At 39.8% G+C, this 27519-nt stretch overlaps 1 protein-coding gene across 1 annotated transcript; it reads left to right on the top strand.

Moving 5' to 3' along the window:
- On the top strand, positions 1–26160 carry RAB18 (RAB18, member RAS oncogene family). The gene is made up of 7 exons (XM_026672167.2): positions 1–139; positions 3049–3104; positions 16793–16854; positions 18911–18983; positions 20466–20584; positions 20692–20758; positions 23159–26160. Exons 1-7 carry the CDS (start codon positions 72–74, stop codon positions 23329–23331), a joined length of 618 nt encoding a protein of 205 aa, XP_026527952.1. The 5' UTR covers positions 1–71; the 3' UTR covers positions 23332–26160.
- The last annotated feature ends 1359 nt before the right edge of the window (positions 26161–27519 follow it).

Raw genomic sequence — 27519 nt, 5'->3', positions numbered from 1 at the left:
GCAGAAGACGTGGCAGCTGGCTTAGAGACTGAGGCGCCGCCTGTGTTTGGTGGGTGTCGTTGGCGGTCAGGATGGACGAGGACATTTTGACCACGCTGAAGATCCTCATAATCGGCGAAAGCGGCGTGGGCAAATCCAGGTGAGCTCTCCCCTTCTTCACTCGGGTCAGCTTCGACCTTTTCTCCCAATGCCGGGCTTTCCTTGCCCCGCCCCGCCTGGGCCCAGTCCGGGCGCCCCTTCGAGCCAAAGGGCGTTTTCTCTGTGCGGTCGTGGGGCGACCATTTATATCTGTTTACTCTCCAGAAAGTCCTACCAAGTGTGGTGGGACTCGGCTCTCCACGAAAAGGGTCCTTGGGCGGGGAGGGGTGGGGTTCCGCCTGGAAATTGGGGGAAGGGGGAGATCTGGGCAGGGAAGCCCTGCCTTCATGGAAGCCGCGACCCCGACTCTCTTCTCTGCGGGGGTAGTTGCTTTCAGCTGCGGCTCGGAGAGGAGTGTCGCACTCTGCGAAGGCTCAGAGGCCCTGCGCTTTTCGGCACGCCTTTATTCTGCTTTGACAGCCGGACTGCTTTGACAGCCGGACTGAACTTCAATCCTATAGTTGGGGTAGGGTAAAGGCTCACGATTTGTGGGGGGCGTTTCCTGTAATGTTGCCCTTGCCTGACTTCACAGAGGAGTGGTCTTGCCTTTTGGGGGTGGGTGAGGGTGGGGTGGGGAGAAGGTTAGGGGTTGGCCGTTTGCTCCTGGCTGTCCCTCTCAGTCCATAGTACTGCACGTGACTAGTGATCCTTGGATTGCTTGCAATAACCTTTGCCTTGCTTTTGTGATGTGTTTCTTTCAGTCCCCTTGTTATTACTTGTGGTGGAGTCATATCTTGTATTGGTATGATGAAATGGCTTAGCTTTAAACTGCTATGAGTAGGTTGTGGATCCAGATTTTTTTTTTTTTTAAGAAAATCATCTGCAAATGAAAAACGTCACCATACAGTGGCAGGGATGGGGGGGGGTAGTGATTCTTAGATTAATTTATAGGTCACCTATCTCGAGGTAATAACTCCTAGTTGCTAACAATGTTAAAAATATTAAAAAATGACAAAGAAAAAACCCCAAAACAAACAAACAAAAAAAACCAGTATCAAGAATATAAACAGATCCACCCATAACAATTAACATAGCCAATGCATTAGCTCAGCCCCACCTCCTGACCCCAGGCTTGGTGACAGAACCAGTTTTTTTTTTAAAGTTCTTTGGAAAGGCTTGAGCAATGGTAAACTACATAACTAATTTATCCAGCGTTTGTATTAAGTTGAATTGCGATTCAAGATGTTTTGGTTGTCTGTCACTATTTGCTAGGCCATATGACCGGCATAGCATTGGCTATGTGGTAAAATAGTTTCTAATACCTAACCTACAATTCAGAAATTACCATACACAAATGAAAATGGGGGGGATACATGCATGCTTGTGTATACACACACACATTCCTCATCTCCATTGCCTTTATATACTGTAATTTGTTGCAAGTGCTTTGGTAGCAGGCAGAGTTTCAAAATACCTTTTATATTAGATCATCCCCAAGTATATGGCTTTAAAAGTTTACATTTTGCAAGCTATTGTTTATCTGTAAGTAAATAATGCAAGGCATACTGCAAGCTTCAGAGCCTCTAGAAAAGTAAGCTGAGACTGCACTAGGGATAAAGTTAAGATACTTTGTGGAATATTTAATTTCTTTAGCACGAATAATAAGAGACTGGAAGAGGTGTTTTTTTTTTTTTTTTAATGCAGAGTGTATTTACTTAAACATGAGGTGGTGTATATTTGAGTATAACTGAACAAGTAGAACATGATCTCCTTCTGTGGCTGAAACCTGGATATTCTACTATAACAGACTCCCAGTGGGATGAAATAGGCAACATGGTGTTTCTGAGAACAACAGCTCATGTAATCTTTACTTGTTCGATATGCTGATTTATGGGGATTTTCTAATCTAAAAGATTTAGCGAGCAATGAATTGCCTATCCCTGGAACAAACTTTGCCCAGATGTGTAAATACCTATTATTAAATACTTATTTGTGCAGCTGTCCTTCAAGATTGATTCACATAATCTGCATGTCTTTGGTATAGTGAGGTTGTAGGGGTTTTTAAGTCTGTTGAAAGAGTTTATAACTTGGATCAGCAAGATAAACTTCCCAGATTACTGGGAATGTATTATTTCTATTCCATGAGTATCTGCAGATATTGTGTTCCAGTGGGTATCTATAAATATACTGTTGACATCTTAAATCTTAACATTCAAGTACCACTGTAGCTGTTGTCTGATAAATTGGCATTGAAGTTTTTTTAAATATAAGTGGGTTTTTAAATCATAAATATTATAGTGTAATGAGAAAATTATATGATGACATAACTTTAAGCTGAACCAAGCCATAGTAGTAGTAGGGTTACTGAAAAGAAGAAAAGCTCCATCTCCACTTAATATATAAGGTTGATGCCTTAGAAATCATATTTCCTTTTTAGATTGATAAATACATCTGAAATGCTAAGAATGTACGGGGTGCACAATTACAAATGACTGTTTTTATACCTGTGGCCAATCATAAATTGATCATAATAGGGCAGGCTAATAAGATTGTCCTAGGACATGTTTGTCTTAATTTTTTCCATTAACAGCAACATGCCCTGCCCCTCTTTTTGGTGGATGTACTCCCAAACAGAATACTGGCTATATACATTTTTTTCCCAAATAATGGCAGTGGGGGGCATTATGGAAAGGAAAGATTATTCACAATGTGCTAGTTTACTATTTCCTTTTAATTTTTCAAACCTGTAATACAAATCAGGATGGACTGGTTCCAGATGGACAAGTATGCAGGGGATCTGTTTGTAAGGATGTTGGGCCCTAATTTTTGAAGGATATCTACATTGAAGGAGAAAGTGCTCTTCATTAATACTATAATGAACTTGCTTAATAGAGTTTAGAATTGGTAATGAATATTTCCAGCAGAATTTGAAAAACCTAATTTCTTTCTTCTCTCTTTTGCTTTATACAGCCTTTTGTTACGGTTTACAGATAATACATTTGATCCAGAACTTGCAGCAACAATTGGTAAGTTTGTATGATTGTATTAGCTTGATCAAATATAGAATACGAAGCAGTGCTAACATTATTTTGTTGCTTAATAAAAATTGAATCATTGTAATTGAGAAAGCTCATCCTGGTCCATAATTGCAACAGAATAGTGATTAGCCCCTTTGGATTACAAACTTTATTAAGTATAGACATTTTGCAAAATTTAACTCTTCTAACAGAATAAAGAAATAAAAGATGAAGCTCTGCTCTGCCATGTAGTTATTAATCTTCTCTGTTTATGATAATTGTTCACCCTTGAATATATCCATATTATTTTAAATACAGGTATCTGGATATATCATTGTATACAATTTTAGTTATAATGTGAATAGACCCACAAAAAAAGACTTGATCTGAAACAAGTGTTATTAATTTTGATGTATCTACTCTTAAACCATTAAGCTTGATTCCAAAATGCCAGGCTATTAATTGTACCCAAGCCTTCACTTTGCATATGTTGGTTGAATAGTGCTTGTTTTTTCTTTTGCATTCTTTTTTATTCTACATTATCTGTATATGCATTTAGTATATTTATGTTGTGTTGTAAACTTTTTACTTCCCAAAGAAAGCAAAAATTCAATCCCAACATAAAGACAAAATGTAATTCTTGATTTGTTTACATGAACCAGCTGTGCCTATTTGTCTTTTAAGAAGTTTTTTAGTATATAGTCTGATGCTGTGGAAAGTTGAAAGAAATACCTTATAATTTGCTTCACAGAAAGCTGGCACAATGAAGCATGGTAAGAATTTGGCGAATTATGTACTAATCAGATAATTCTCCTATTTTATATATTTTCCAATGCTTTCGAGGAATTTCTACAATTTGTGAATGTATAAATGTAACATATTAGTTGAATTTAATCAGCAACAGGTTAAAAGCCAATTTGGAGCATATAAATAAAAGGCATTGACTTTATAACTGTTTGGCTTTCAATCTATTGGTATGATTATTTAAATTCAACTGATATGTTAAAAGATTTCACAAATTGTATAAATTCTTCAAAAAGCATTGGAGAATGTATAAAAAATACTTTCTTTTGTATTATTAAGTGACTTACATGTGCATGCATGCAAAAATAGCCCTGGGCAATTATGTAAAAACTATCTAATGATTTGAAGGGAGCTATTTCATTTGCACTTTCATATATTAAAAATCACCTGTTTTGAACAGTAGGTAGCTCTGCTATTTTTCCCCTTTTATTTTAATTATTTGTGTAGTATAAGAGTTTGTATGTTATTGGAACTTTAATGTTTACCCTTTCTTTTTTTTAATAAAAATTTTATTGGGGTTTTCACAAAACATAATACCAGTAAAATTTCTTTTTTTTTAGAATAGCATGGTCCCGGGTTATCACTTCTCCATACAGACACAAATTCAATTTCATATTCATCTTTGTGTTCTATTCCATATCTTATTACTATTTTAACATTTTCTCAATTTTTAGTTTTAAAAATTCCCTTAGTTTTCTCAATCTTACTTTTAATTATCTCATTGTTTTCTAAATTCAATTACATATATATCTTTTTCTAAGCTTCAATATCTTTCTAGTCATTATATTTATACCTTTGTCCTGTTTCAATTTCATATTTTCTTTTCTCATTAAACAAATTTTTTTCTTGTAGTTACTAATTGGAGTATGACACCTTTGTATCTTTTAATTTTTATCCATTCAACTCTTATTTAAACTTCAATTTACGCCTTTGCAATTATAACAGTCAATATAACAACTTCCAGTCGAATTCTGCTTGGTACATTCTTAAAATACGCATTAAATTCTTATGAAGAAAAAATATATATAACAATAATAAATAAAATACTTATTCTATTCCAATTCAGCTCTGTCATTGATGTTAGTTATAATCTTTGATATCTTTAACATTTCTTTTCAATAGGATATCATACTTCTAGGAACTCTTGTAATATTTCCATATTTTTTTCATGTTTCTTTCATATTCTTCTTCACTTAAATTTTTATAACACATTTATAATAATTAAAATATTTCCCTCCTTTCCTAATTTCATTCTCTCATATTAAACATTCCATTACATTACAATGGGTATTTTATCTATCATTTTAATCACACTTGTTTCGTATTTTCAAAGTTCATTTCTATTTCTAGTATAACAATACTATCTTATGTACCCTTGCAGAATCCCCCTTTCAATTAAGTTTTCACCCATTATCTCTGTGTCTTCTAAATAGGCTTATACCCTTGTTCCTTGTACGTTTTCCCTGTTTCTCTATGTCCTGTTTCTGTCCTTTATAATTTCTTTTCCTTTCCCTCTTCTCCCTCTTCTTCTCCCTTCCCTTTTTGATCCCTTTTCTCTCTAATTCTGATTCTCTCTTCTGTAATCCTCTCTTCTGTTTCTTCCTAATGTTGTAATTACTTTTCAAACTATTCTTTTTTTGGGTTGTTTTTTCGGATCTTAAATTTTTCATTCTCTTTCCCCCCTTTCCTTTCTTTTCCCCACATAGAAGTGCTTGGTCATTGAAGATGGCTTCTTCTGTCCCGCCCTTCTTGTTCTACAGGCATTTCTTGTTGTTTCTCATAGTTCAGGATCTCCATTTCTAAAAATTGAAATACGAAGCCAAAAGAACCTCTTCCTTCTTGTGCATCTTCTTTCTGTTTTTTAAGTTCCATTCTCAATTCTTCCAAGAGTGATACCATTTTAAAAACGTTTAAACAACCACCCGAATAATTTTAGTCCTTTAGATCCAATAGCCAAAAATCCAAAAATCACCAAGTAATCCAAATAATCCAAAGCTGTTTCTTCTTGCTTCTTTTTTCCACTTTCTCTTCCTGGGGTTCTCTTATCTTGTTACAAAGTTTCAGTTAAAATGTATCTTTTAAGAATCTTGTTAAAGTTTCACTGTTAATTCCTTTCACTTCCAGGTGATCTCCATTTTTCCAGATCCCACCCTTTTGTTTTTTTCCTTCTTTTAAAAGTTTTTGAGAATCCAGAAATCTTTATTATCCCTTTGACATTTTATTTTCAGCTTAAATACCTGCTAATGTCAAAGTGGATTTTTGCTGATTTCTTGCTTAAATCTCTTTAGTTGTCAATATAGGGAAGAAAAGAAATAAAACCAAATCCTTTCCCTTCCCTCTCTCATTGAAAAAAACAAAAGGGTGGGATCTTTGGGAACAATGTTATTCTTTATAATTCAAATTCCAGGGTACCTTATGTTGTTGCTTTTTCAGTTTGACCCAGTCAGCCAAAACTTTCTTTTCTTATCTTCCTCCTGCACATTCTTTTCCGGTCGAGTTCTTCTTTGAGGTGGCCATTTCTGACCACCACTGCAACCGCCGGGAAGGGAAGTAATGGCCAGCTGGGGAGGAGAGATGCAACTCTCCTCGACCCTGCTGGCAGTCTCCCCCCTCTTCACCTCTACAGGGTGGCTTAGCCCCGAAACCAGCCGGCTCGGGCCACTCCAGCAGCGAGCACAGATCGAAACTGCGCATGATCGCAGATTTTGGTCTGTCACCGAAGAAACTCAAACTGGAAGCCTCAATGTTTATCCTTTCTTGATGATGAATATATTAATATACTAAACAGGCCAATTTTTTCTAATAGTAATTTTGAAAAAAAAGGTTACCATTAACTAAAGCTCTCTTTACAGGATGAGCTTTCCTACCTAGTTCCATAATTTTAAGCTATTGCATATTTTTACTGTAATTTACTGTAATTTTATTTTATTTGATGCCTTCAGGTTACTGTTCAATCCTAGCAATTGTCCCTGCAGTTTCCTTGGTAATATTTCAAAAGTGATTTTTCCTTGTCTTCTTCCTACTGCTGGTCCAAGTTCACACTGGTGGATTCACGCTTAAAATGACACTAAAACTCGTGGTCTCTTAATTTCCAGCCTGGTGCTTTAATCACTACACGAAATTGGCCCCTGTGATGACCCGTAGTCTCTCAAAAAAACCCAAAACATACATTAAAGTCCGGTAATGCCTTCAACTTAACTTCACTGTTTTATTAGGCACAGTTTAAAGGCACAAAAGTAAATAATGAGGCAAAAGGAAACCAAAACAAACCGCATTGATGATAGTTCCAAAGCAAGCCGAGATAATTAATCATACATTCCAGGAAGATAATGGGGAGAGTCCATGGGAAGAACGCCAACAAAGATAAACCTCTTTCAAAGGAAACATTAAACTTTGACTCCAGCAATTCTGACTATGCAGTTATAAACTTATATACATAGCTCCCAGCTGCAAGCCATGAAGAGGATCATGGTAATCTCCTGAGTAGACCTTGCTTTTCCCTGATCCTCTCCTCTCTGCATGCCCTAGAATGGATAGGGGATGGGCCTGGATCCTCCTCTGACTGCTCAGCCGGCCTCTGCTCTTCCCCAGCCTCCTCCACCACCTCTGGAGTCACACTCCCACTCCCTGTTGGCTGTTCCTCCTCTTCCTCAGAGTCAGTCTCCACCAGGGGCATGACACTATCCCCCCCTGCAGGGTCCCCTCTCCCGGGACCAGGCGGACAGGACGTTGAGGAAACCGAGTGTGAAAGTTCTGGACCAAACGAGAAGCATGAACATCAGTGGCATCGACCCATGTAAAGTCCTCTGGTCCATAACCTTTTCATGTCACCAAATACTGAAATCGGCCCTGCAACTGGTGTGAATCTCGGATGCTATCCACTTCGTACTCCTCCTCTCCCAGAGGGGCTACTGGGGCTAGCTGTGATGGAGCCGGTCTATGCGGACTGTTGGCCGAGGCAGGGACTAACAGGGAAGGATGAAAAACAGGATGGATATGCATGGTCTGTGGCAGGGAAAGATGAAAAGCCACAGGATTGATCACCGCCTGGACCAGAAAAGGTCCCAAGTAACGGTGGTCTTTTTGAGCTTTTTCGATGGTCGTGTCATTGGTAAGTATCGAGTAGAAAGCCAAACCCAATCGCCTACCGCTAAAGGCGGAACATCACGACAATGTTGGTCTGCAAACTATAGTCCGTCCTCCTTGGCTCTCTCTAGTTGATTGCGGACCATATGGTGCACGGCTTTTAACTCCTGCAAGAACATATCAACTGCTGGAACTGGGGAATCGGACGAAGCTAAAGGGAAAAGTTGTGGATGAAACCCATAGTTAGCAAAGAAAGGGGACACACGGGTGGATGCATGTTGAACATTGTTATAAGCAAATTCTGCCACCGGCAGCACTTCCACCCAATTGTCTTGTTGAGTATTGCTGAAACAGCGGAGGTACTGCTCCAAAATAGTATTCACTCTCTCTGTCCCCCCATAAGTTTCGGGGTGATGGGTGGACAACAAATACGCTTGAACCTGCAGTTTCGTGAGTAGAGTCTGCCAGAAGTGTGCCATAAATTGTACCCCCCGATCTGATACCATTCGGTCTGGTAACCCATGCAACTGGAATACATGGGAGATAAACAATTGAGCTGTTATCTTGGCCATCGGAAGACCCGCACATGGAATAAAGTGGGCCATTTTAGTCAGCATATCCACCACCACCAAAATGGTTGTAGCACCCTTCGATGGTGGCAACTCAGTAATGAAGTCCAATGAAACCACCCCCCAAGGTCGTTCTGGCGTGGGCAAGGGCTGCAAGAGACCAGGGGGCGCACCAGGAGCATAATTGGCTTGTCGACAGATCCCACAGGACGCCACATATCCAGACACATCATGTTTAAGTCTCGGCCACCAAAATGTTCTAGAGATGAGGTGCAGTGTTTTGAACACCCCAAAGTGTCCCGCCGCCGGACTATCATGACATTGACAGGCATGTAAATGCGATCATGGAACTTCAACAGGTCCCCAATATACGCCCAAGGAGTCTCTTGTCTCCCATTCTCATCCAATTCTCAACGTCGAACTACCACAAATGGGTCCTGCCGCTGCGCCTCCTGAATCCTCACTTGAAGGTCCACAGTTACTCGGCCGCAAACCACTTCAATGGAATCACCATCCGGGGCAAGATTTTATCTTCCCTTCGGGTATACTCAGGCTTCCGAGATAGGGCGCCAGCGCGTTGATTTCCTCTACGCGGAACATAGGTCACCCAGAAATCAAATCGAGCAAAGAATAAGGACCATCGCACATGACACTGGTTCAATGTCCGAGCTGTACGTAGGTGTTCCAAATTGCGATGATCCATCTGAACCTCGATTTGGTGATGAGCCCCCTCCAGGTGGTGCCGCCATGTCTCAAAAGCGACCTTAACCGCCAATAGCTCCTTGTCCCTAATAGTATAGTTGCGCTCTGGAGCCGACAACTTCCGGGAATAATAAGTGCACGGGAACAAGGTGCCTGCGGGAGCATAGGCCGGGAGGGGCACCGCATCAACAGCCATATCAGAAGCATCTGTTTCCACCACAAACGGCTGACCTGGATCAGGGTGTTCAAGGATAGGCTCGGAAGCTAAGGTGACTTTCAACACCTCGAAAGCTACCTGCTCCTCAGCACCCCAATGGAACTTCTCCCCCGTCTTGAGCAGATTAGAAAGGGGAGCAGTCAAGGCAGCAAAGTGGGGAATAAATGTGCGGTAGTAGTTCGCAGACCCCAACAGTCATTGCACATCCTTAACCTGCTGTGGAGGTTCCCACACCTGCAACGACTGTATTTTTTCCGGGTCCATTTCCACCCCGGCAGGTGAAATACGATGTCCCAAGAAGTCAATCGTGGTTTGTGCAAACTGACACTTCTCACGCTTAGCAAACAGGTGGTTATCACGCAAACATTGCAACACCAACCGCACATGTTGCCAGTGGTCCTGCAGGGAGTCTGAATAAATTAAAATGTCATCTAAATGAATGACCACGAATTGATCCAACAAATCACAGAAAACATCGTGCATGAAATGCATGAACACAGATGGGGCATTGGTTAATCCAAAAGGCATCGCTGTATACTCAAAAGGCCTGTACCTCGTCCGGAAAGCTGTTTTCCACTCGTCCCCTGCACAAATGCGAACCAAATTGTAGGCCCCACGCAAGTCCAACTTTGTAAAGATCTTAGCTTGATGAAGCCGCTCAATCAGTTCAGGGATGAGGGGAAGTGGGTACTGATTCCTCACTGTGATTGCATTCCACTTGCGTAATCACAACACAAACGTAGCTCCTCCGATATCTTTTTTACAAAAAGCACCGGTGCAGCCAATTGGGAGGTAGAAGGCCGGATAAACCCTTTCCGAGGTCAATAAAATGTCAATAAAATCCCACAACGCGGCCAACTCTGGTTCCGACGGGCAATTTTGCATCGGGCAACAAGTCGATTGGACAGTCATACGCCTGATGCGAAGGTAACTGATCCGCCTCCTTCTCCCCAAACACATCAGCAAAGTCCACCAACTCCGCAGGTAGATCCAGGTCCACGGGCGTAGCCACACTCCCAGCACAGGAGCGCAAGCAGTGGTTGGCACACTTCCTATCAAGGAACTGCACAGCTCCAGATGACCAGACAATCTGTGGATCATGGGCCTGTAACCACTCCAAACGCAGTACCACCGGAAAATGAGGCATTGCGGTAACGTAGAACATGGATTCCTCTACATGCTGCCCAATATGCATGCAAAGAGGTTTGGTTGCAGCAACCACAGGTCCTGAACGAAGGGGCCGACCATCAATTGTCTCTACCATTACTGGCGGGGACACCTGTTGCTGAGGAATGAACCACTGCTCTACAAAATGAGCATCCATGAAATTGGCTGTGGCCCCTGAGTTGACTAAGGCTTGGATCTCCACCACTCCCACACCAGTCACGAACATACTTGCTGTCAGCACAAGATGCTTCACCAATAACTATTGTGTAGATGTCAAAGGTGGGGAGGATGGCAAGGTTGGTGAAGATGGTGGGCCTAAAGACTTTACACCCCGACCTACAGACCCCCATAGGCTGAGCGATGCTCATTTCCCGCCACCACAGGCATCACTGCTATGGATGTCTTAACAGGACATTTGGCTGCAAAATGGCCTTGATTGCCACAATAGAGGCATAAACCATCACGACGACATCTATCCTTTTCTGTTTGAGTCAGGCGAGAGCGGCCAGCCCCCAACTGCATGGGTTCCTCCAATGGGCACCGTCTTGCTGGAAACAGATACGGTCTCTGTCCATCGTCGCACCCGTTGCTGCTGAAGTCTAGCATTGATACGAAGATACAGATGCATGAGCTCCTGAAGGGTGCGAGGGCATTCAGTGCGCGCCAACTCATCCCGAAGCTCCAATGACAAACCCTCTTGGAACTAGTCTAATAGTACTGCCTCATTCCATTGTACAACCTGAGCAACCACCCGAAAACTAGCATCCATGAGTGAGCCATGCCCCTGCTTCAACTCTTTCAAACGTCTGTTTGCTGTTTGGCTTCGAACAGGGTCCTCAAACACGGCCTGAAACTGATAGCAAAACTTGGCGTAATTGTTCAACATCTGGTTGGGCTGGGTCAACAGATGCCCTCGCCCAATGTGTTGCAGAGCCTGACAACAAACTAATCAAAAACCCCACCTTATCCTGGTCAGTGGGAAAGTCCTCAGCCGAAGGCTCATGTAAAGCTGGCACTGCCCAGAAAATGCTGGAAATTGGGCCAGTGAATCATCAATTTATCTGGCACTGCCACTGGGCATTTTCGGAGTGCCTGGGCAGCTTGCATTTGTGCCACCTGTACAGTCAAAAGACTCCACTTGCTGGCTTAACTGGGCGATCTCTGCTCTGAGCTGATCCATGGTCACCCCACAAAAAACAAAAGTTGAAGGGGTGGCTGGATTCAAAATGTGATGACCCGTAGTCTCTCAAAATAACCCAAAACCCAAAGCATACATTAAAGTCCGGTAATGCTTTCAACTTAACTTCACTGTTTTAAAGTGAAGGCACAGTTTAAAGTCACAAAAGTAAATAATGAGGGAAAAGGAAACCAAAACAAACCGCATTGATGATAGTTCCAAAGCAAGCCAGGATAATTAATCATACATTCCAGGAAGATAACAGGGAGAGTCCATGGGAAGAACGCCAACAAAGATAAACCTCTTTCAAAGGAAACACTAAACTTTGACTCCAGCAATTCTGACTATGCAGTTACAAACTTATATACATAACTCCCAGCTGCAAGCCATGAGGAGGATCATGGTAATCTCCTGAGTAGACCTTGCTTTTCCCTGATCCTCTCCTCTCTGCGTGCCCTAGGATGGATAGGGGATGGGCCTGGATCCTCCTCTGACTGCTCAGCCGGCCTCTGCTCTTCCCCAGCCTCCTCCACCACCTCTGGAGTCACACTCCCACTCCCTGTTGGCTGTTCCTCCTCTTCCTCAGAGTCAGTCTCCACCAGGGGCATGACAGCCCCCTTAAAAATGTTTCTTTATTAAAGCTCTAATATGATTAATATTTAACAGTTAACAAATGAAAACTACTATTGTACTATTGTACTATTGATTTTAGAATAGTTTGGAATCTTCAAATCTCTTATAATTCATGTATATAATTCAATACAGGGTTCCAAATTATGTTGCAGCTATTTTAGATGCAAATATATGTATAATGAAGTCCTAACAACTACAAGAGCAGGAAGAGAAAATCAGATTCAGATCAGGAAGATAGTTATTATATTCTGAAGTATTTTTTCCTACTGTGTTTCTCACAAAATAAGGCCGGGCCTTATTTTTTTTTGACCCCTGAAAAAACGGCTAGGCCGTCTTTTCGGGGTGACTTAATTCCTCCCTCACCTAGAGCGGCCCATACGCACGTACCTCTCCACGAGGCCGTTTCTATCGGCCGACGAAAGCTCCCCAAAGGCAGAGTCCCCAGCCGCTTCAGGGCGAGACGTGGGTGCCCATGTCCCGTCGCCTTTAGGCAGTCTCTTGGGGGATGGAAGCTCCCCAAGTGCAGTCACCAGCCACTTCGATCGGCCGGTAGAAGCGGCCTCAGGGCGACCTCACACACACACTCCCCTCACCGTGAGGCCACTTCTATCAGCAGACGAAAGCTCCCTTGAAGGCAGAGTTCCCAGCCGCTTCAGGGCGAGGTGTGGCTGCCCATGTCCCCTCACCTTTAAGCAGTCTCTTTTGGGCGATGGAAGCTCCCCAAATGCAGTCACCAGCCACTTCGATCGGCCGGTAAAAGTGGCCTCGGGCGACCGCACACACACAAACACTCCATTTGCCGCGAGGCCGCTTCTATCGGCAGATGAAAGCTCCCTTGAAGGCAGAGTTCCCAGCCACTTCAGGGCGAGGCGTGGCTGCCCATGTCCCCTCGCCTTTAGGCAGTCTCTTTCGGGCGATGGAAGCTCCCCAAATGCAGTCACCAGCCACTTCGATCGGCCGGTAGAAGCGGCCTCGGGGTGACTGCACACACACACACACACACACACACATTCCCCTCGCCGCGAGGCCGCTTCTATCGGCAGACGAAAGCTCCCTTGAAGGCAGAGTCCCCAGCCACTTCAGGACGAGGCCTGCCTATGCATCAGGTTCCCAACTGCAAACTCAATGCAACTGGAAACTCAATGCAACTGGAAACTCAATGCAACTGCAAGCTCAATGCAATGACATATGCTATTGTCAGAATAAATATCAGATGACCCCAAGATTCCCGCTGCATTTCTGCTTCCTGAGCCAGCCGCTCAGTTGGTAAGTTACAAAAGGGTTGTTTATCATTAAGATCTACTTTGTGATTAAAGGCAATGTGAAATGAGGGCAGGAAGGGAAGAAGTAGCAGCTTGTGCTTAACCAAGTTTCTGAACCTGAAGGTCCCTGCTCTTCCGCCACCTCTCTTTTGTTGGTGCAATTTACCTGGGGGGTTGTCCCAAGACCATTTGAGTTTATTCATTCATTTACATTTCCCCAAGGGGCTTTTTGTGGGGGGAGTGTTTCTCCCCTGCAATGCAGCCATCATCTCTCCCAGGCCCAGCAAGACGCCGTCCTCCCCACTGGAGTGAGGTGGAGGTTCAGGGAAGTGTCCTGTTAATCATTAAAGCAATCTGAAAGACCACCCTTTGGGGCCACCAGGATGATCTTCACCCAGCTCAGGCAAAAACCCAGGAGCCCCTCCACTCCGCCCCTCCCCTGCCCACCCCAGTGCCTGCTCTGCTCAAGTCAGAGATGGGGGGCGGGGGAGGAGAAACAAGCCTTGGATTCCCAGAGCGCACCTGGGAGGGGGCTTGTCTAGGATGAAAACCAAACAGGGTTGGAGCTGGGATGGAGTCGCCAGGAGAACATTTCCAAGGCTACAGAGAGAAGTTTAAAAGAGTGGGACAGGAGAAGACAAAAGCTTCTTTAGCAACCCTCCTGCGATCCAAATGGTTGCAGTGGGAAATCGAGGCGGGGCAGGGGGATAGGGCTATCTGAGGGGACGAAGAAGAGCAGCTGGCTCAGGAAGCAGAAATGCAGCGGGAATCTTGGGATCATCTGATATTTATTCTGACAACAGCATATGTACATTGCATTGAGCTTGCAGTTGCATTGAGTTTCCAGTTGCATTGAGTTTCCAGTTGCATTGAGTTTGCAGTTGGGAACTTGATGCATAGGCACGCCTCGCCCCGAAGCGGCTGGGGACTCTGTCTTCAAGGGAGCTTTCGTCTGCCAATAGAAGCGGCCTCACGGCGAGGAGAGGGTGTGTGTGCGGTCGCCCCGAGGCCGCTTCTACCGGCCGATCAAAGTGGCTGGTGACTGCATTTGGGGAGCTTCCATCACCTGAAAGAGACTGCCCTAAATGTGAGGGGACATGGGTAGCCATGCCTCGCCCTGAAGCGGCTGGGGACTCTGCCTTCAAGGGAGCTTTTGTCGGCTATCAGGGTATTCTAGCCTAGGCTACCTGCAGGCCACTCCTAAAGGCAAGTTTTCTCCCCATTCCCCCCACCCTTCCCCCCCCATTTCTCTTCACCTCGTGTAGTTCTAACGAACGATGTGAGAAATGGCGGGGAAACGCATGGTTTAAATAGGCCTAAATTTTGGGGGCAGGGCTTAATTTTACCTCATGCCTAGAAATCATGCTAGGCCTTCCTATTGGTGGAGGCCGTATTGTTGGAGAAACACCGTAGTGGGTTTGCCACTGTAATTAGGTTAATTGGGTAAAGGAGCACTGTAATCTTAAAGAGCATCTAAAGTGGTATTAATCAGGAAAAACATCTTTTTGTAAAGTCAATTTAAGTTTTCTACATTTTTAAATATTCAGGTAAATATTTCTGAATCAGTGTAACAGACCCCTTAAAATTTACTTGAATATCACTTAAAAATACAGAGCTAATAGTAAATTTAACATTTTGAGTGGAGTTATTTATCACATTTATCCCTGCCCATTTAACTCAAAATGACTCTGTGTGGTGTACTGTTAAAAGCATAAAAATATAAATTTATAAAATATACTTCAATAAAAGGGAGCCAAGTGAAACAACATAAATTCAGGGTTAAAAGATAACAGAAACAAGGTGGGTCCCAAACGTCTGCAATATTTAAGCTTAAAAAGTGGTAGGAGAGTGATGTAAGTCACCAGTTGGTGAAGGAGTTTCATCAAAATCCCATGGCAGAGGAGGGTGATGTAGCTTTTAGAAGAGAGATTTGGATGACAAAGAATGGATAAAGTAATCATGACTCCAGGACATATAATGTATAATACACCACCTTATTTTTCCTATGGCTTTAAACATCCAAGAGTGCCATGAAAGATCACTAGGAATTTTCTGAGAGATCTTGATTTATTTTTAAAAAAGTAGAGATCAAACAAAAAGCTTACAACCTCTAACACTGGGTTAGCTTGCAGAACCCTGCCAGGAATAGGGATTGTGTGTACATGCCACAGGGAGGCAAGCAAAGGGCAAGCTGAAGAAGGGGGCCTTGGAGAAAAAGCTGCTGGGGCCTCTCCATCGGTGGCCCCAAGGCTTTCCACTGACCCAGAGGGCTGTATCTCAGGCCAGATGCAGGAGATCCACGGATGGATTAGCCCAGGGAGTAACGGCGGAAAGAGTTACCCATAAAGGTGGGGGGTAGGAAAAGATTTGTGTTTGTGGAGGCTTTGGCATCAGAATGCTACAAGTTCGGGAAAGATGGAGGAATCCAAATATTAAGGGGAGAGGGGTTTGGGAGATTGGCATCCTCACCCTTCCCCCCCTAGTTTTATATGTACTAATGTTCTGTTACGTTACACCATAATGCCTCTGGTAAAAGTGATTAACATGCACCCCTGACCATTCATAGTAAGCAATACATGTTTACAAAAAGACATACTGCTAATGCAGGGCTATATTTTGCATGAGACAGATGGTGTTTATAAAGGACTGTTTTGCCCCCTATAATTGTACTGGTTTTATGTTCTCAATAATTTTTGCAGAGTTCATAAAATGAGTGGGCTTCACTTAGTTATTTTTTAATGAATGAATTATGCAGCTACAGAGTTGGTCATTTTATACCTGAGCCATAAGTTCATTCGTCAAGCAGCTTCTTGCAAAATAGAAAAAAAATTAAAAGCAGCAGAAGTTAGAAACTGCATGAATCCTACAAACCATAGATTGTATTTCATGTTACTTGCCTTCCTCATGCTCCCTGTGTTGTGAAAAGACGTGTTTAGTAGAGTGTCATTTGTATTATGTGTTAAAGAACCACTAAAACTCTAGTCCATGTTCTTCCAAATTATTCCACAATAACAGAGTAATAAGAACATGTGATCACTTTGAGAAGTGGTGCATTACAACATTGTGTTCTTGTGTTTTAGGTGTTGACTTCAAAGTGAAAACAATCTCAGTTGATGGAAATAAGGCTAAACTTGCAATCTGGGTAAGTCTTAATCACAAAATATAAAACTCCATTAGCTTATGTCAACATTACTGAATGTGTTGTCAGTTAATAGCAATACTTATAAGTAATAGCCTATCTTATTTTGGTAAGTGAGATTTCAAAATACTGGTGAATAGGTATGATGTTTAGTTATGGTTTAAACAAAGCAGAAAGACTTAATCTTTAGAAGGTTTGGGCAGGGGTGGGATTCAACTGGTGTTACTACCAGTTTGGTGATTATGTTTTGTGCACAGATGTGCGCTTTGCGCACACGTGCGCCTGACGTGCACTGTGCATACGTGTAAAAAAACCTTAAGCTGTGCCGCCCAGACAGCTGAAAAGTGCTGTGCTCAGGTGCACAGCGTTCGAAAAGCCTCTTTTTCCCTGCTTTTTCAACCTCAGCTGTGCCATGCAAAGCAGCTGAGGTTGAAAAAGCAGGAAATAAAGGACAGGTAAGAGCCCAGGTGGGCAGTTGGGCCAAACAGCAGCAAACACAGAACCGGTTCGGTATCTGCTGCTCTTCAGAGCTACCATTTAGAACCGGGCAGAAGCAGTAGCATCCCACCCCTGGGTTTGGGTACTTGCAGTTATATTGCTTTTCAAAATTTGAATGTAATTGCAAGGAATACTGTCATGTGAATAATTCAAAATACATCCTTTCATGTTCTTATTGGGATACTTTTTATTCTTCCATATCCATGTAATAATGATAGAGCGAGGAAAGTAGATTTTAAAAGTCTCATATTACACAGAAAAAAAGAATATTGGCCACTTGGTGCTTTCTAATTAATTCATAGGAAAACAGGGGTTGTTAGAAGGACAGATTGAATCATATTTAAGATTTGACCATAAGCCTCATCTATTTAACAGGACTATCGAAAATAGGCAGAAACTTAGCACTGCTGTGAAATATGTGTATGGGATTAGTTTAATGCTAGGAACAGGATAGGCCACTATTTTGTCAGGAGATGCCATGTGGCACAGTTGTTAGGAAGAGGGCAAGGAAGCACCCTGAAGAGAGAGAGTTCAGTAGAGAACGCAGCAGCTTCTTTACTTCAGCCCCACGTGTCAGAGCTTGGGTTGGCAAAGGCCACCCCAAGACTGCCTTTTGTTCCTTAAGTTTGGGTAGGAACGTGTTGCACCTTCCTTCACATTGAGAGGTGAAATCCCGGCATATGCTGAAAAATGCTATCAATGCTATTGCTGCCAACTTTTGTGCTCCTTTTGTATAATGGCCATTCTCTTTCCACCCAACTAGTAGCAACGGAGCGTAAAGGGGTTTGCTTTATGTCCTCCTGTCTACCTGAAATAGATGAAGTTGCTGGGGAGGAAAATTTAAAGGCAAGTAGGGATGCCTGCTTCAGCCAGAGCAGATCCTTGCTAGCAGCATCTTTCTCTGCTTGGAAGCTGACCAGCCCTAACCTGGACTCTGACAACAGTTGGACGAGGAATTAGATGTGCAGCTACCACACATCACTCACCCTCCAGGTTCAGAGTTTCACTTCCTTCTTCCTTTTTAATCAGGCAGTCTGTACTGCCTAGCCATGGTCAGCAATCTGCTGGCTTATTACCACATATCACTCTCTTGCTGCATTGTGGCTCCAGCTGCAGAAAATTATCTTGAAGATGCACATGGCCCATGGGTCACAAATTTGAGACTTCCACCCTAAAGGATTATCTTAATAATTTGGCAGATTTATAGATCTATTATTAGAAGTTGATATGACCTCTATGGCATGGACTGACTTTTTTCCAAAACTAATCTTGTTTGCTCGGAATAACTCTTCTTCCATACATAGAACTTAGCATTGGTGAACCAAGTACGGTTACCATCTGTTTCGATTATTTATGAAACGGTGGGAAATTGCTCTTGAAGAGCCATAGAGAAACTGGTTGAATAAAGTCATAACGAGTGTTATGAGTTTATGATACAAGATGGATTCTCAGATTAACATGTGGTTGATTAGTTTGTAGTTCAAATGTTATATGAACAACTGCTTTTTTAAGGAGGTGAATTTTTCTGAATTTTTTTTGAAATCTTTCTGAATTTTTTTAGGACACTGCAGGACAAGAGCGATTCAGAACACTAACACCCAGCTATTACAGAGGAGCACAAGGAGTTATATTGGGTAAACATGTGACTATTCACTGTTTATCTAAAAACACTCTAATTTGTATTAAGACTTAAGTTTTTAACTCTTTTGCCTTGATGAAATTCTAGCAGGGTATCTGTCAACTTTATGATATTTAGTTCTTAGCACTGTCAAGTTATGAAGTTAAATAAAGTTATTAAGAATAGTAAACCAGTCCTATGGGAATTGCTAGAAGGTGATATTTATAGTCTTTGGCTTATGTCTATATTTGAGGTCAGAATTAATCATATGTAGGTCATCACACTGATTTTGTTTTTTGTGGCAATCGTTAGGGGAAACCCATTTTCTTTAATTGATATTTTTTGCAGAAAACTGGAAGTAAAAACTGGAGATTGGCAAAAACCACCAAAAACTAGTGTATGACCATGGGATGCTATAAATGGCTGTCTAAATGTGAGCCGGCTGCCAAACGCCCAAAATATGATCATTTAACTCTCCCACCTCTGCCTTGCACTCCTGTTTGTGTGGGTGGGGGGGGTGAGTGTTGGAATTCTGGAATTGGGTTGTAAGTTGCTTTTGGGAAGTCTTTCTCAACAATTGAACAGTTGCTACAATGCCAGTTGTTAAGTAAGGATTACTTCACAATGCATTGTTCCTGATTCTGCTCTTTGCCTTCATTCTGGGGTGGTTCTTTCTTGCAAACTGAAGAAAGTCTTTTCCTTTTTAACAACAAAGTAGCTGCTGTTGGTTTCAGAATGACGTGGATGGTATTATTTTCTTCTCAGCAAATTCTTTGCTGAGAATTCCTTTCTAATTTGCATATCTAAAAAGGATGAAGTGGAACTGGCAAATCACCAGAAGGATGATGAAATAATTACATGCCTGGTTGCTATATGTTTAATCTAAAGCTACATACTGTATAGATTTTTTTATGTAATAAGAAAGGCATTGCTTGAATTTCATGCCATCTGTATCATAGTTTCTTCAGAATTGATATTGGGGGATTTGTGTTCCTCTAGGAATAGTTGTTCTTTTGGGAAGAAAATATTAGCTTGGTATAAAAAGTTATTGTAAAAGAATTAGCAATCTTTCATTTTCTAACTTCTTGATTTACTTTGTTCAGATTTTCTGATATTGTAAAAATGTAATAATGAAATAGGGATGGAATCTATAAGCAACAAGTTTATTTATGTAAGATAATATCTACATATGGCTTCATAGGCTATCCAGATATTGGTTGTTAACTACATTTTATCTTTCTTCATTGAGATCTGGCAGTTCATAGGAGCTTAGATTTGCAATTTAAATTCATAACAAAACTGATTATAGTAGAGTTTTGTGTTTAATATCAGATAAAACCTTTTAGTATAACTGCTTAGTTAGATTTATACAGCTTTAAGTAACAGTTATCTAGATGTCGATAGTGTAATAAAGTAATGTTGTAGTTTGAATTTGAAAATGATTGACTTAATGTTCACAGACTTGTTATGATAATAACCATGCAAATTTTTATTTCAGTTTATGATGTCACAAGAAGAGACACATTTACTAAACTAGACAATTGGTTAACTGAATTAGAAACATACTGCACAAGATACGACATAGTTAATATGCTAGTTGGAAACAAAATAGATAAGGTAAGTTGATTTAAAAATTATTGGTGGTGTATATACATACATACATACACACACATACACACACACACACACACGCACAGATTTAATTTTTCTATTTCTTTTTATAGGAAAACAGAGAAGTTGACAGAAATGAAGGTCTTAAGTTTGCCCGAAAACATTCCATGTTATTTATAGGTGAGCAATTGAAATCAACTATGATAAAGCAATTTGTCATCAGAGTCCAGTTCTTATGCTGCTATCATGGTTGATATTTTATTATCGTTTTGTACAAAAAATGATATAATAGCAGCAATAACATAGATTAAACTATGTAAATTAATAGATGAAACAGATATAAGCCCCAAGGTATTCAGAAAACATCCAGATATAGTTTCAATACCCTTACAGCAGAATGCATTATCCTGCTGTCTCTTCTAGGCACAGACTTTCTCCTTTCTTCTGACAAAACAATAAGTAATCTGTTTCTATCCCAAAGGACATTAGACCATGTTGGTTACAGCCTGACTAAATGAGATGTATAATTTTGATAAGGTTGAAATTGGATGGAAAACAAAAGTATTAAATGATAAAGCATGGTAGAAGAGTATAAAGCTTCTTTAATCATGACTTGCTGTGGGGAATTTTTTGGCTAAAGTTGATAGCTCTTGCAAAGGTATCCTGTAGTGCATATTTGTAGATGAATGCTTCAAATAGTGATAACAGTACAGGTAATCCTCAATTTACGATGGCAGTGGAACCTGCCTAGTACGTCTGAAAGTCGTATGGATGTAAAAAGGGTCAGTCACATGACCGACCTGATTTTACATTTTTTTTTTTTTTTTGCAGTAGCCATTAAGTGAATGCAGAGATCATAAAGCAGCCACTATGATTGTGGGTTCTAGTGAAACGCCCCAGTGAATCAGTGGCTTGGTTTTGCCAAATGGTTTTTAGCAAAACCATCATAAAAATATGGTCACATGATTGCAAAATGCTGCAAATGACTGTAAATGTGACCAAGTTGTTGAATGTCCAAAGTTCGGTCATTTGACTCTGACGGCATTTCAACCACTAGAACTTCAAATCCAGGTCATAAGTAACCGTCAGCTAGGCCTGTTGCAACTCCAAATGGTTGGTCATAAGTTGAGAAGTACAGATAGTCCTCAACTTACGACCACAATTGAGCCCAAAATTTCTATTGTTGAGACATTTGTTAAGAGAGTTCTGCCCCGTTTTTCGACATTTCTTGCCACAGTTGTTAAGTTAATCACTGCAGTTGATAAGTTAGTAACCTGATTGTTAAATGAAACTGGTTTTCCCATTGACTTTGCTTGTCAGAAGTTCACAAAAGGATTACATAACCCTGGGACACTGCAGCGGACATAAATATGAGTCAGTTGCCAAGTGTCTGAACTTTGATCACATGACCATGGGAATGCTGCAGTGGTCATAAATGAAAAATGATAGTAACTTATTTCAGTGCCATTGTAATTTTCAGCGGTCCTAAATGAACTGTTGTAAGTTGAAGACTACCTATACCTATAGCAGTCTTCTGGTTTCATGCTGTGTTCAGCTCTGATCATGCTTAGTTCTAAAGTAATAAAAGGTAATCCCAGTGAAATGACAGAAAGTTTCAGTCTTTGAAGTATTAACACTTCCATGACTTTTATGACCTTTTTCTACAGCAAACATTTGAACTTTTTTTTTTGTCTGCCTAATTTATGAGTGTTTTCTAAGTAGCCTGGAAATGGGCTCTCATGAATTAGAATAAAATCTAAATACATTCTACTGAAAGCATTTTTGCTTGTGGTTTCACTTGCCTGCAGTTTCTTGACTTTTGTTTCACTGATACCAACTTAGAATTCTCTTTAAGTTTTAAATTAAACTCTCCAGGGCAGAATCTTATTTCTTTTCAAGTGTCTTGCAAGCTTAAAGGAGTTTCACAAATAATCAGGAAAAGACTGGAAGGCATTACTAAGGAAGAAACTTGCCTTTTAGCTTGTCCTCAAATATTTTCTTCTGCAGTACATATTAATTGGAGTGATAATATGAAATTGCTTCCAATGAAGCCAAGTAGTCTAACCTGAATATCTATTTTCTAAATCTTCAGCAACATAGCAAATTAATCTATGGCTATTGAAAATAGAAACAGTGATAACTATAGAAGTAACTAAAATACTTCACTTATTTTTATAAAATTGACTTTTCATATAGTAGTCTCATCTCTATCAAACAAATAGAGATGTATAATCTACAGCTTTTATGCACTGCTTCTGCCCTTTTGTGTCATTGAAATTGACCAGCAAGCTACTGGTTTTCAATCATTCTTCTGCTTGCCTTTTAAAATAAAGACTAAAATGGTTGTATCACATCTTTCTAATCAGGGTTGTTGAGTTCCAAAGTTTGCAAAAAATATATTAAAAAACCCTCCATAGGCATACCCCCAAAAGTATATACATAGCTCCAATACTTGTGCTTTTTATTTAATGGTGCAGGTTTATAGGGTGACTTTCTTTCATGTTCTAGAAGCTGCAATAATGTACATGTACTCTGAAGTCTTTTTTTAACATTGCCACAATTTCTTTCTCTTCCTTTTAGAGGCAAGTGCAAAAACATGTGACGGTGTACAATGTGCTTTTGAAGAACTTGTTGAGAAAATAATTCAGACTCCTGGACTGTGGGAAAGTGAAAGCCAAAACAGAGGTGTAAAATTATCGAACAATGAAGAAGGCTATAGGGGTGCCTGTGGTGGCTATTGTTCTGTGTTATAAACTCTTACTAGGCTTATTTACTTATTTAAGAGGTAGAAATATCCTCTGTACATAAACTCATATCTGCTATTTTAGGGATCTTGCAGTTTGCACATTTTTGTGTAGTATGGCAGGGAACATTTTCCTGGGAAAATGTATCCTGCAGCTTTTCCAATGGAGAAATGCTGTGATAAGCATGCCAAAATTGCAACATTCTGGTTTTTAAAAAAAATACATACATAGCATCCCATTTTGCTAGGAACATGCACTCTCATTTTTCATAACATTATCATGGCATATTGTGAAAACATTTATGTTGACTGTGTACTCTGACTGGTCTCTAACCCAAATCACAGGATTGTTTGAGATACATCTCAAACGATGCAAGCAGATAGAAGTAAAACTTGCATTTCTTACTGGCAATTGCTTTTCTTACCTGTTTAATAGCATGATGGTACAATCTTTTTTTAGCTGTAAGCAACACCTTTTTTAGCTTGTAACTTGTCCTGGGTGATTGTGAATTACAAGGGAAGGAAAGGGATCACTTTTTAAATGATCACTGCAATAAGTAGCTATTGGAGTTTTAACCCTGAAAGACATGGAATGGTACTTTGCATCACAAAGTTCACATGAAAACCTGTAGGAGAATGCTTTCTGGTTCACAGAGTCACATTGTAAATTCCCTTGTCAAGTTTTAGACGTTTCTATGTGTTACTAGTGTAATTTGGACTCGATAACCCCAAAACTATTGAGCCTTGATGTTTGAAAGCTTTGAATTAAATGGCTGCTGCATTTGCAGCTATTGGTTCTGAACCTTAAATGTGGAAAATATCTCTTGGATGTATATGTCTGTGTAAGGAATATGCTGTTTTGTTGAGGTTTTGCTGTAACAAACAGCCTGTGGCTGGCTTGTTTCAGAGAACTTGTATTATTAATAAAAAAATTTCGACAGTATTCTTCCCACCCTCTAATATCTTGCTCATGTATGGATGAATTTTATAAATCATAATGCAAGGTCACATTTCCATAAGATACAATACTGGCACCCCCTTATTAAAAATTAATAATCTAAATTAAGCAATTTAAAATACTGTGCAATTTCCTGTAAATGCAGAAATAGACAAATGTTTATACTTTTTGTACACTTTAGGTGCTACAAACTATTGTTGATTTTTCAACAAGCAGACTGCTGTTCCTATTTGAATGTACTTCATTTATAATATTTCCGTTTTTACATTTTTAGAAAACCATGGAGAATATTCTAATGAAAAATTGCATTTAAAATAACTTCGAAAGTGTTGCAAATGCATTGCACTACACATTACATAATGCCACTTGATTTCCATATCTTTGGCTTAGTAAATTATAGATCAGCAAACCGGCATGTTTCTTTATAATGCAGGTAAGGGCAGAATGAAATTTTATTGTAGAAAAGTGTTTTTAACATTGTAATAAAGATTTATGCAGCAGAAACCCATCCCATAAAAAAGCCAGATTATTTGCTTAAGTTTTCCCCTGATAATTGTTCTGACCCACTTGAAGTTTTGGATTAATTTGAGGAATAGGCATTTTTTCCAAAATCCCCATTTTCTACCCCAAGTAAACTCAAATTGTGTATCCAAAACAGTGAAGCCCTTTGAATTATAGAAATAATAAAACTTTTTTATACTTTACGTTTTTTTATGCTTTATCTGGAAAAAAGAGATGCAAGATCTTTCAAAACACCAAATTTTGCATATTCTAACCAGTGAATATACAAAACCAATCCATAGTTAATTGAAAATTGTCTTAGATACTACCTATATAAATGGACAAAATTAATCTTTTGGTGGGATGTTACACATACAGGAACTACAAAGTCTCACTCAAGTACCTCTGGAAATTAAGAGTAAATGGTTTGATATCATATATAGTTGTACCTAATGTACTGTTCCTTCCAGCATGTTGTCTCTGTCTGCTTGATTGGGGGTGGGTGGATAAGCACAGTTTTTGAGGTAAAAGTAAGGCAGACCACATTAACTATCATTTTATCTCTTTCTTTGTTCATGAATAAAGGCAAATATATGTGTCATAGGATAATTTTTCTTCTAATCAATTATGTCTGATTGTCATACACTTATCTTCCTTAGTATCCTGTTAAATGAGATAATCCAATTTCAATAGCATTTTAAATCCATAAGAAAACCCCATACCAACTTTTTCTAGAAGGTATACATTCTGGGAAATGGGAGTTGAGGTAATAAAATTATGATTGAAACTTTATACTTGCTTAAAGCACTAATTTTATCTGTTGATCCCTAGAAAATGATTCAAGGCCTTGCCCATTTTACTGTCATGTGCCATTCAGATGCTGATATAGCCCTTGAGGAAACAGAACTCATGCATCTCTGCATAAAGTTGTATTCATTTTAGCTTATTAAGCCTTAATCGGGCATCTTTAAAAGAAAGTTAAAATTGAACCCCTATTGATCACTTTAAAAGTTTGCTGTCTGAAGGAAAAGTGGCCTTTTAAGCAAATTCATTGCTTAGAGAACACCTTTTTGAAAAATATGGAGAACCAGCTATTTAAATTAGGTTAGTTGGTTAGGAAAAAGGGTACAGCCAAATGGATGGCTATGTTATAAAAATCACTTTGCAAAGTTTTTCAGTTCTCAGTGGTCTTTGATATGTATTTTTTGCAACTGAACTACTATACGGCTTCAAGAATTTCCCTAAACTGGATTAAATCTAATATTTGTTATCTGTTTGAAATAATGATTTAACACTATGACGTGGTGTAAGGTAGTTTTTCTGGATGCAATTAAAATCTTGAAATATTAAAATTGCTTTCTTATAAAAAGCTTATAAATATTTGGTTTTGCAGAGTTTTTTTTCTTAACTGTTTTTATCTGAACCCACTTTTTGAACCAAAATCCACATTCCCAGGAATACTGCATCTACTCCCGTGACAGTAAACTGATGTATAACTGCAAATGTTGTCCATGGGGTCGTGATAGGTGGGACATGACTTTGCAACTAACAACAACAAATAACTGCAAAATGAACATTTTTTAAAACAGATTTTATTAATTTTTAAGAACAATATACAAACAAACAAAATGTAGAATATAATAACATAGGACATCTTTTCTGAAAAAACAAGTAAAACATCTTCTTTAAAGACAGGATAATTCCAAATTATCACATTTCCATATAAGCACAGTTTAATATGTATATTTATCTTATCTGTTCAACTTCATATCTTTTCCCAACTTCTCTTTATTTCTCCCTTTCCTTCTATTCAATTATATTTCTTTTGCCTTAAATTATATATATTCATTGTATCCATCTGTCTTATACAATTTCGTTATTCTCTTCCAACATTCTTCTAACATTTTATTAATTCAAATATAGACAAACAAAACACAGAACATAAATACATAAAACTTCTTTTTGGAAAGCGGCTTGCCCCAGGTTACATCTTTTTGTACATATAGAATGTTAAATAAGATATGAAATAGTATATTAAGTGAGCATGAATTTGATTTATGTCTGTGCAAAATGAACATTTTTGACTTAACAGCCATAAGCAGTAAAATAGCTTTTGTAATTGTCTCTTACCTGTGAAGATCGAAAAAACTGAAATAGGCTGCACAACAGCAGGTAGCAATCGGAGATAGCATAGGTATATACTGCAACATGCTGAATGACACAATAAAGTTTTTGCTGGGTAGACATCTGTGAGAAAATACACAAATGCAATCCAGCACAGCATTTTGATACTTCTGAACAAGTTAGTGTAATAACAAGATATGGTTTGACAAGATGCTCACTGAAAAATATGTACAAACCCAAAGTGTTTACGTTTTTCAAAAACATCAATGGCAAATTTCTTGCTTCAGTGTTACACAGAAAAAATGAAGTCAACTGAGTCTCTAGTCTGAAGGAGGTATTTCTCTCCAACTCCACTTTTGTGGGTGGGTGTTCCTATTTCCACATCACCTTGTTTCTATATGAACATTTTATAAATGTTAAAAAGATAGCCAATAAGCGGTGTGAGAAATATTTTTTAGTTGAGACAGCTCAGGCTCCTAGGAATGGCACTTGAGTACATTGTGTACCATCCTTTGATTGGGGTTGACTCATGTAATCTTAATATTTATGGAAGATCACAACAGCTCCTTTTACCAGTAGAAGCAGCTCACCAAAGGCATTTCCCACCAAGAGGAA

The sequence above is a fragment of the Notechis scutatus genome, chromosome Z (genome assembly GCF_049901735.1).
Source record: "Notechis scutatus isolate UNSWTSFEM ecotype Mainland chromosome Z, rNotScu1.2, whole genome shotgun sequence".
NCBI classification, from domain to species: Eukaryota; Metazoa; Chordata; class Lepidosauria; order Squamata; family Elapidae; genus Notechis; species Notechis scutatus.
The sequence above is the reverse complement of the archived record's forward strand: the minus strand, read 5'-3'. Positions and strand labels throughout refer to the sequence as shown.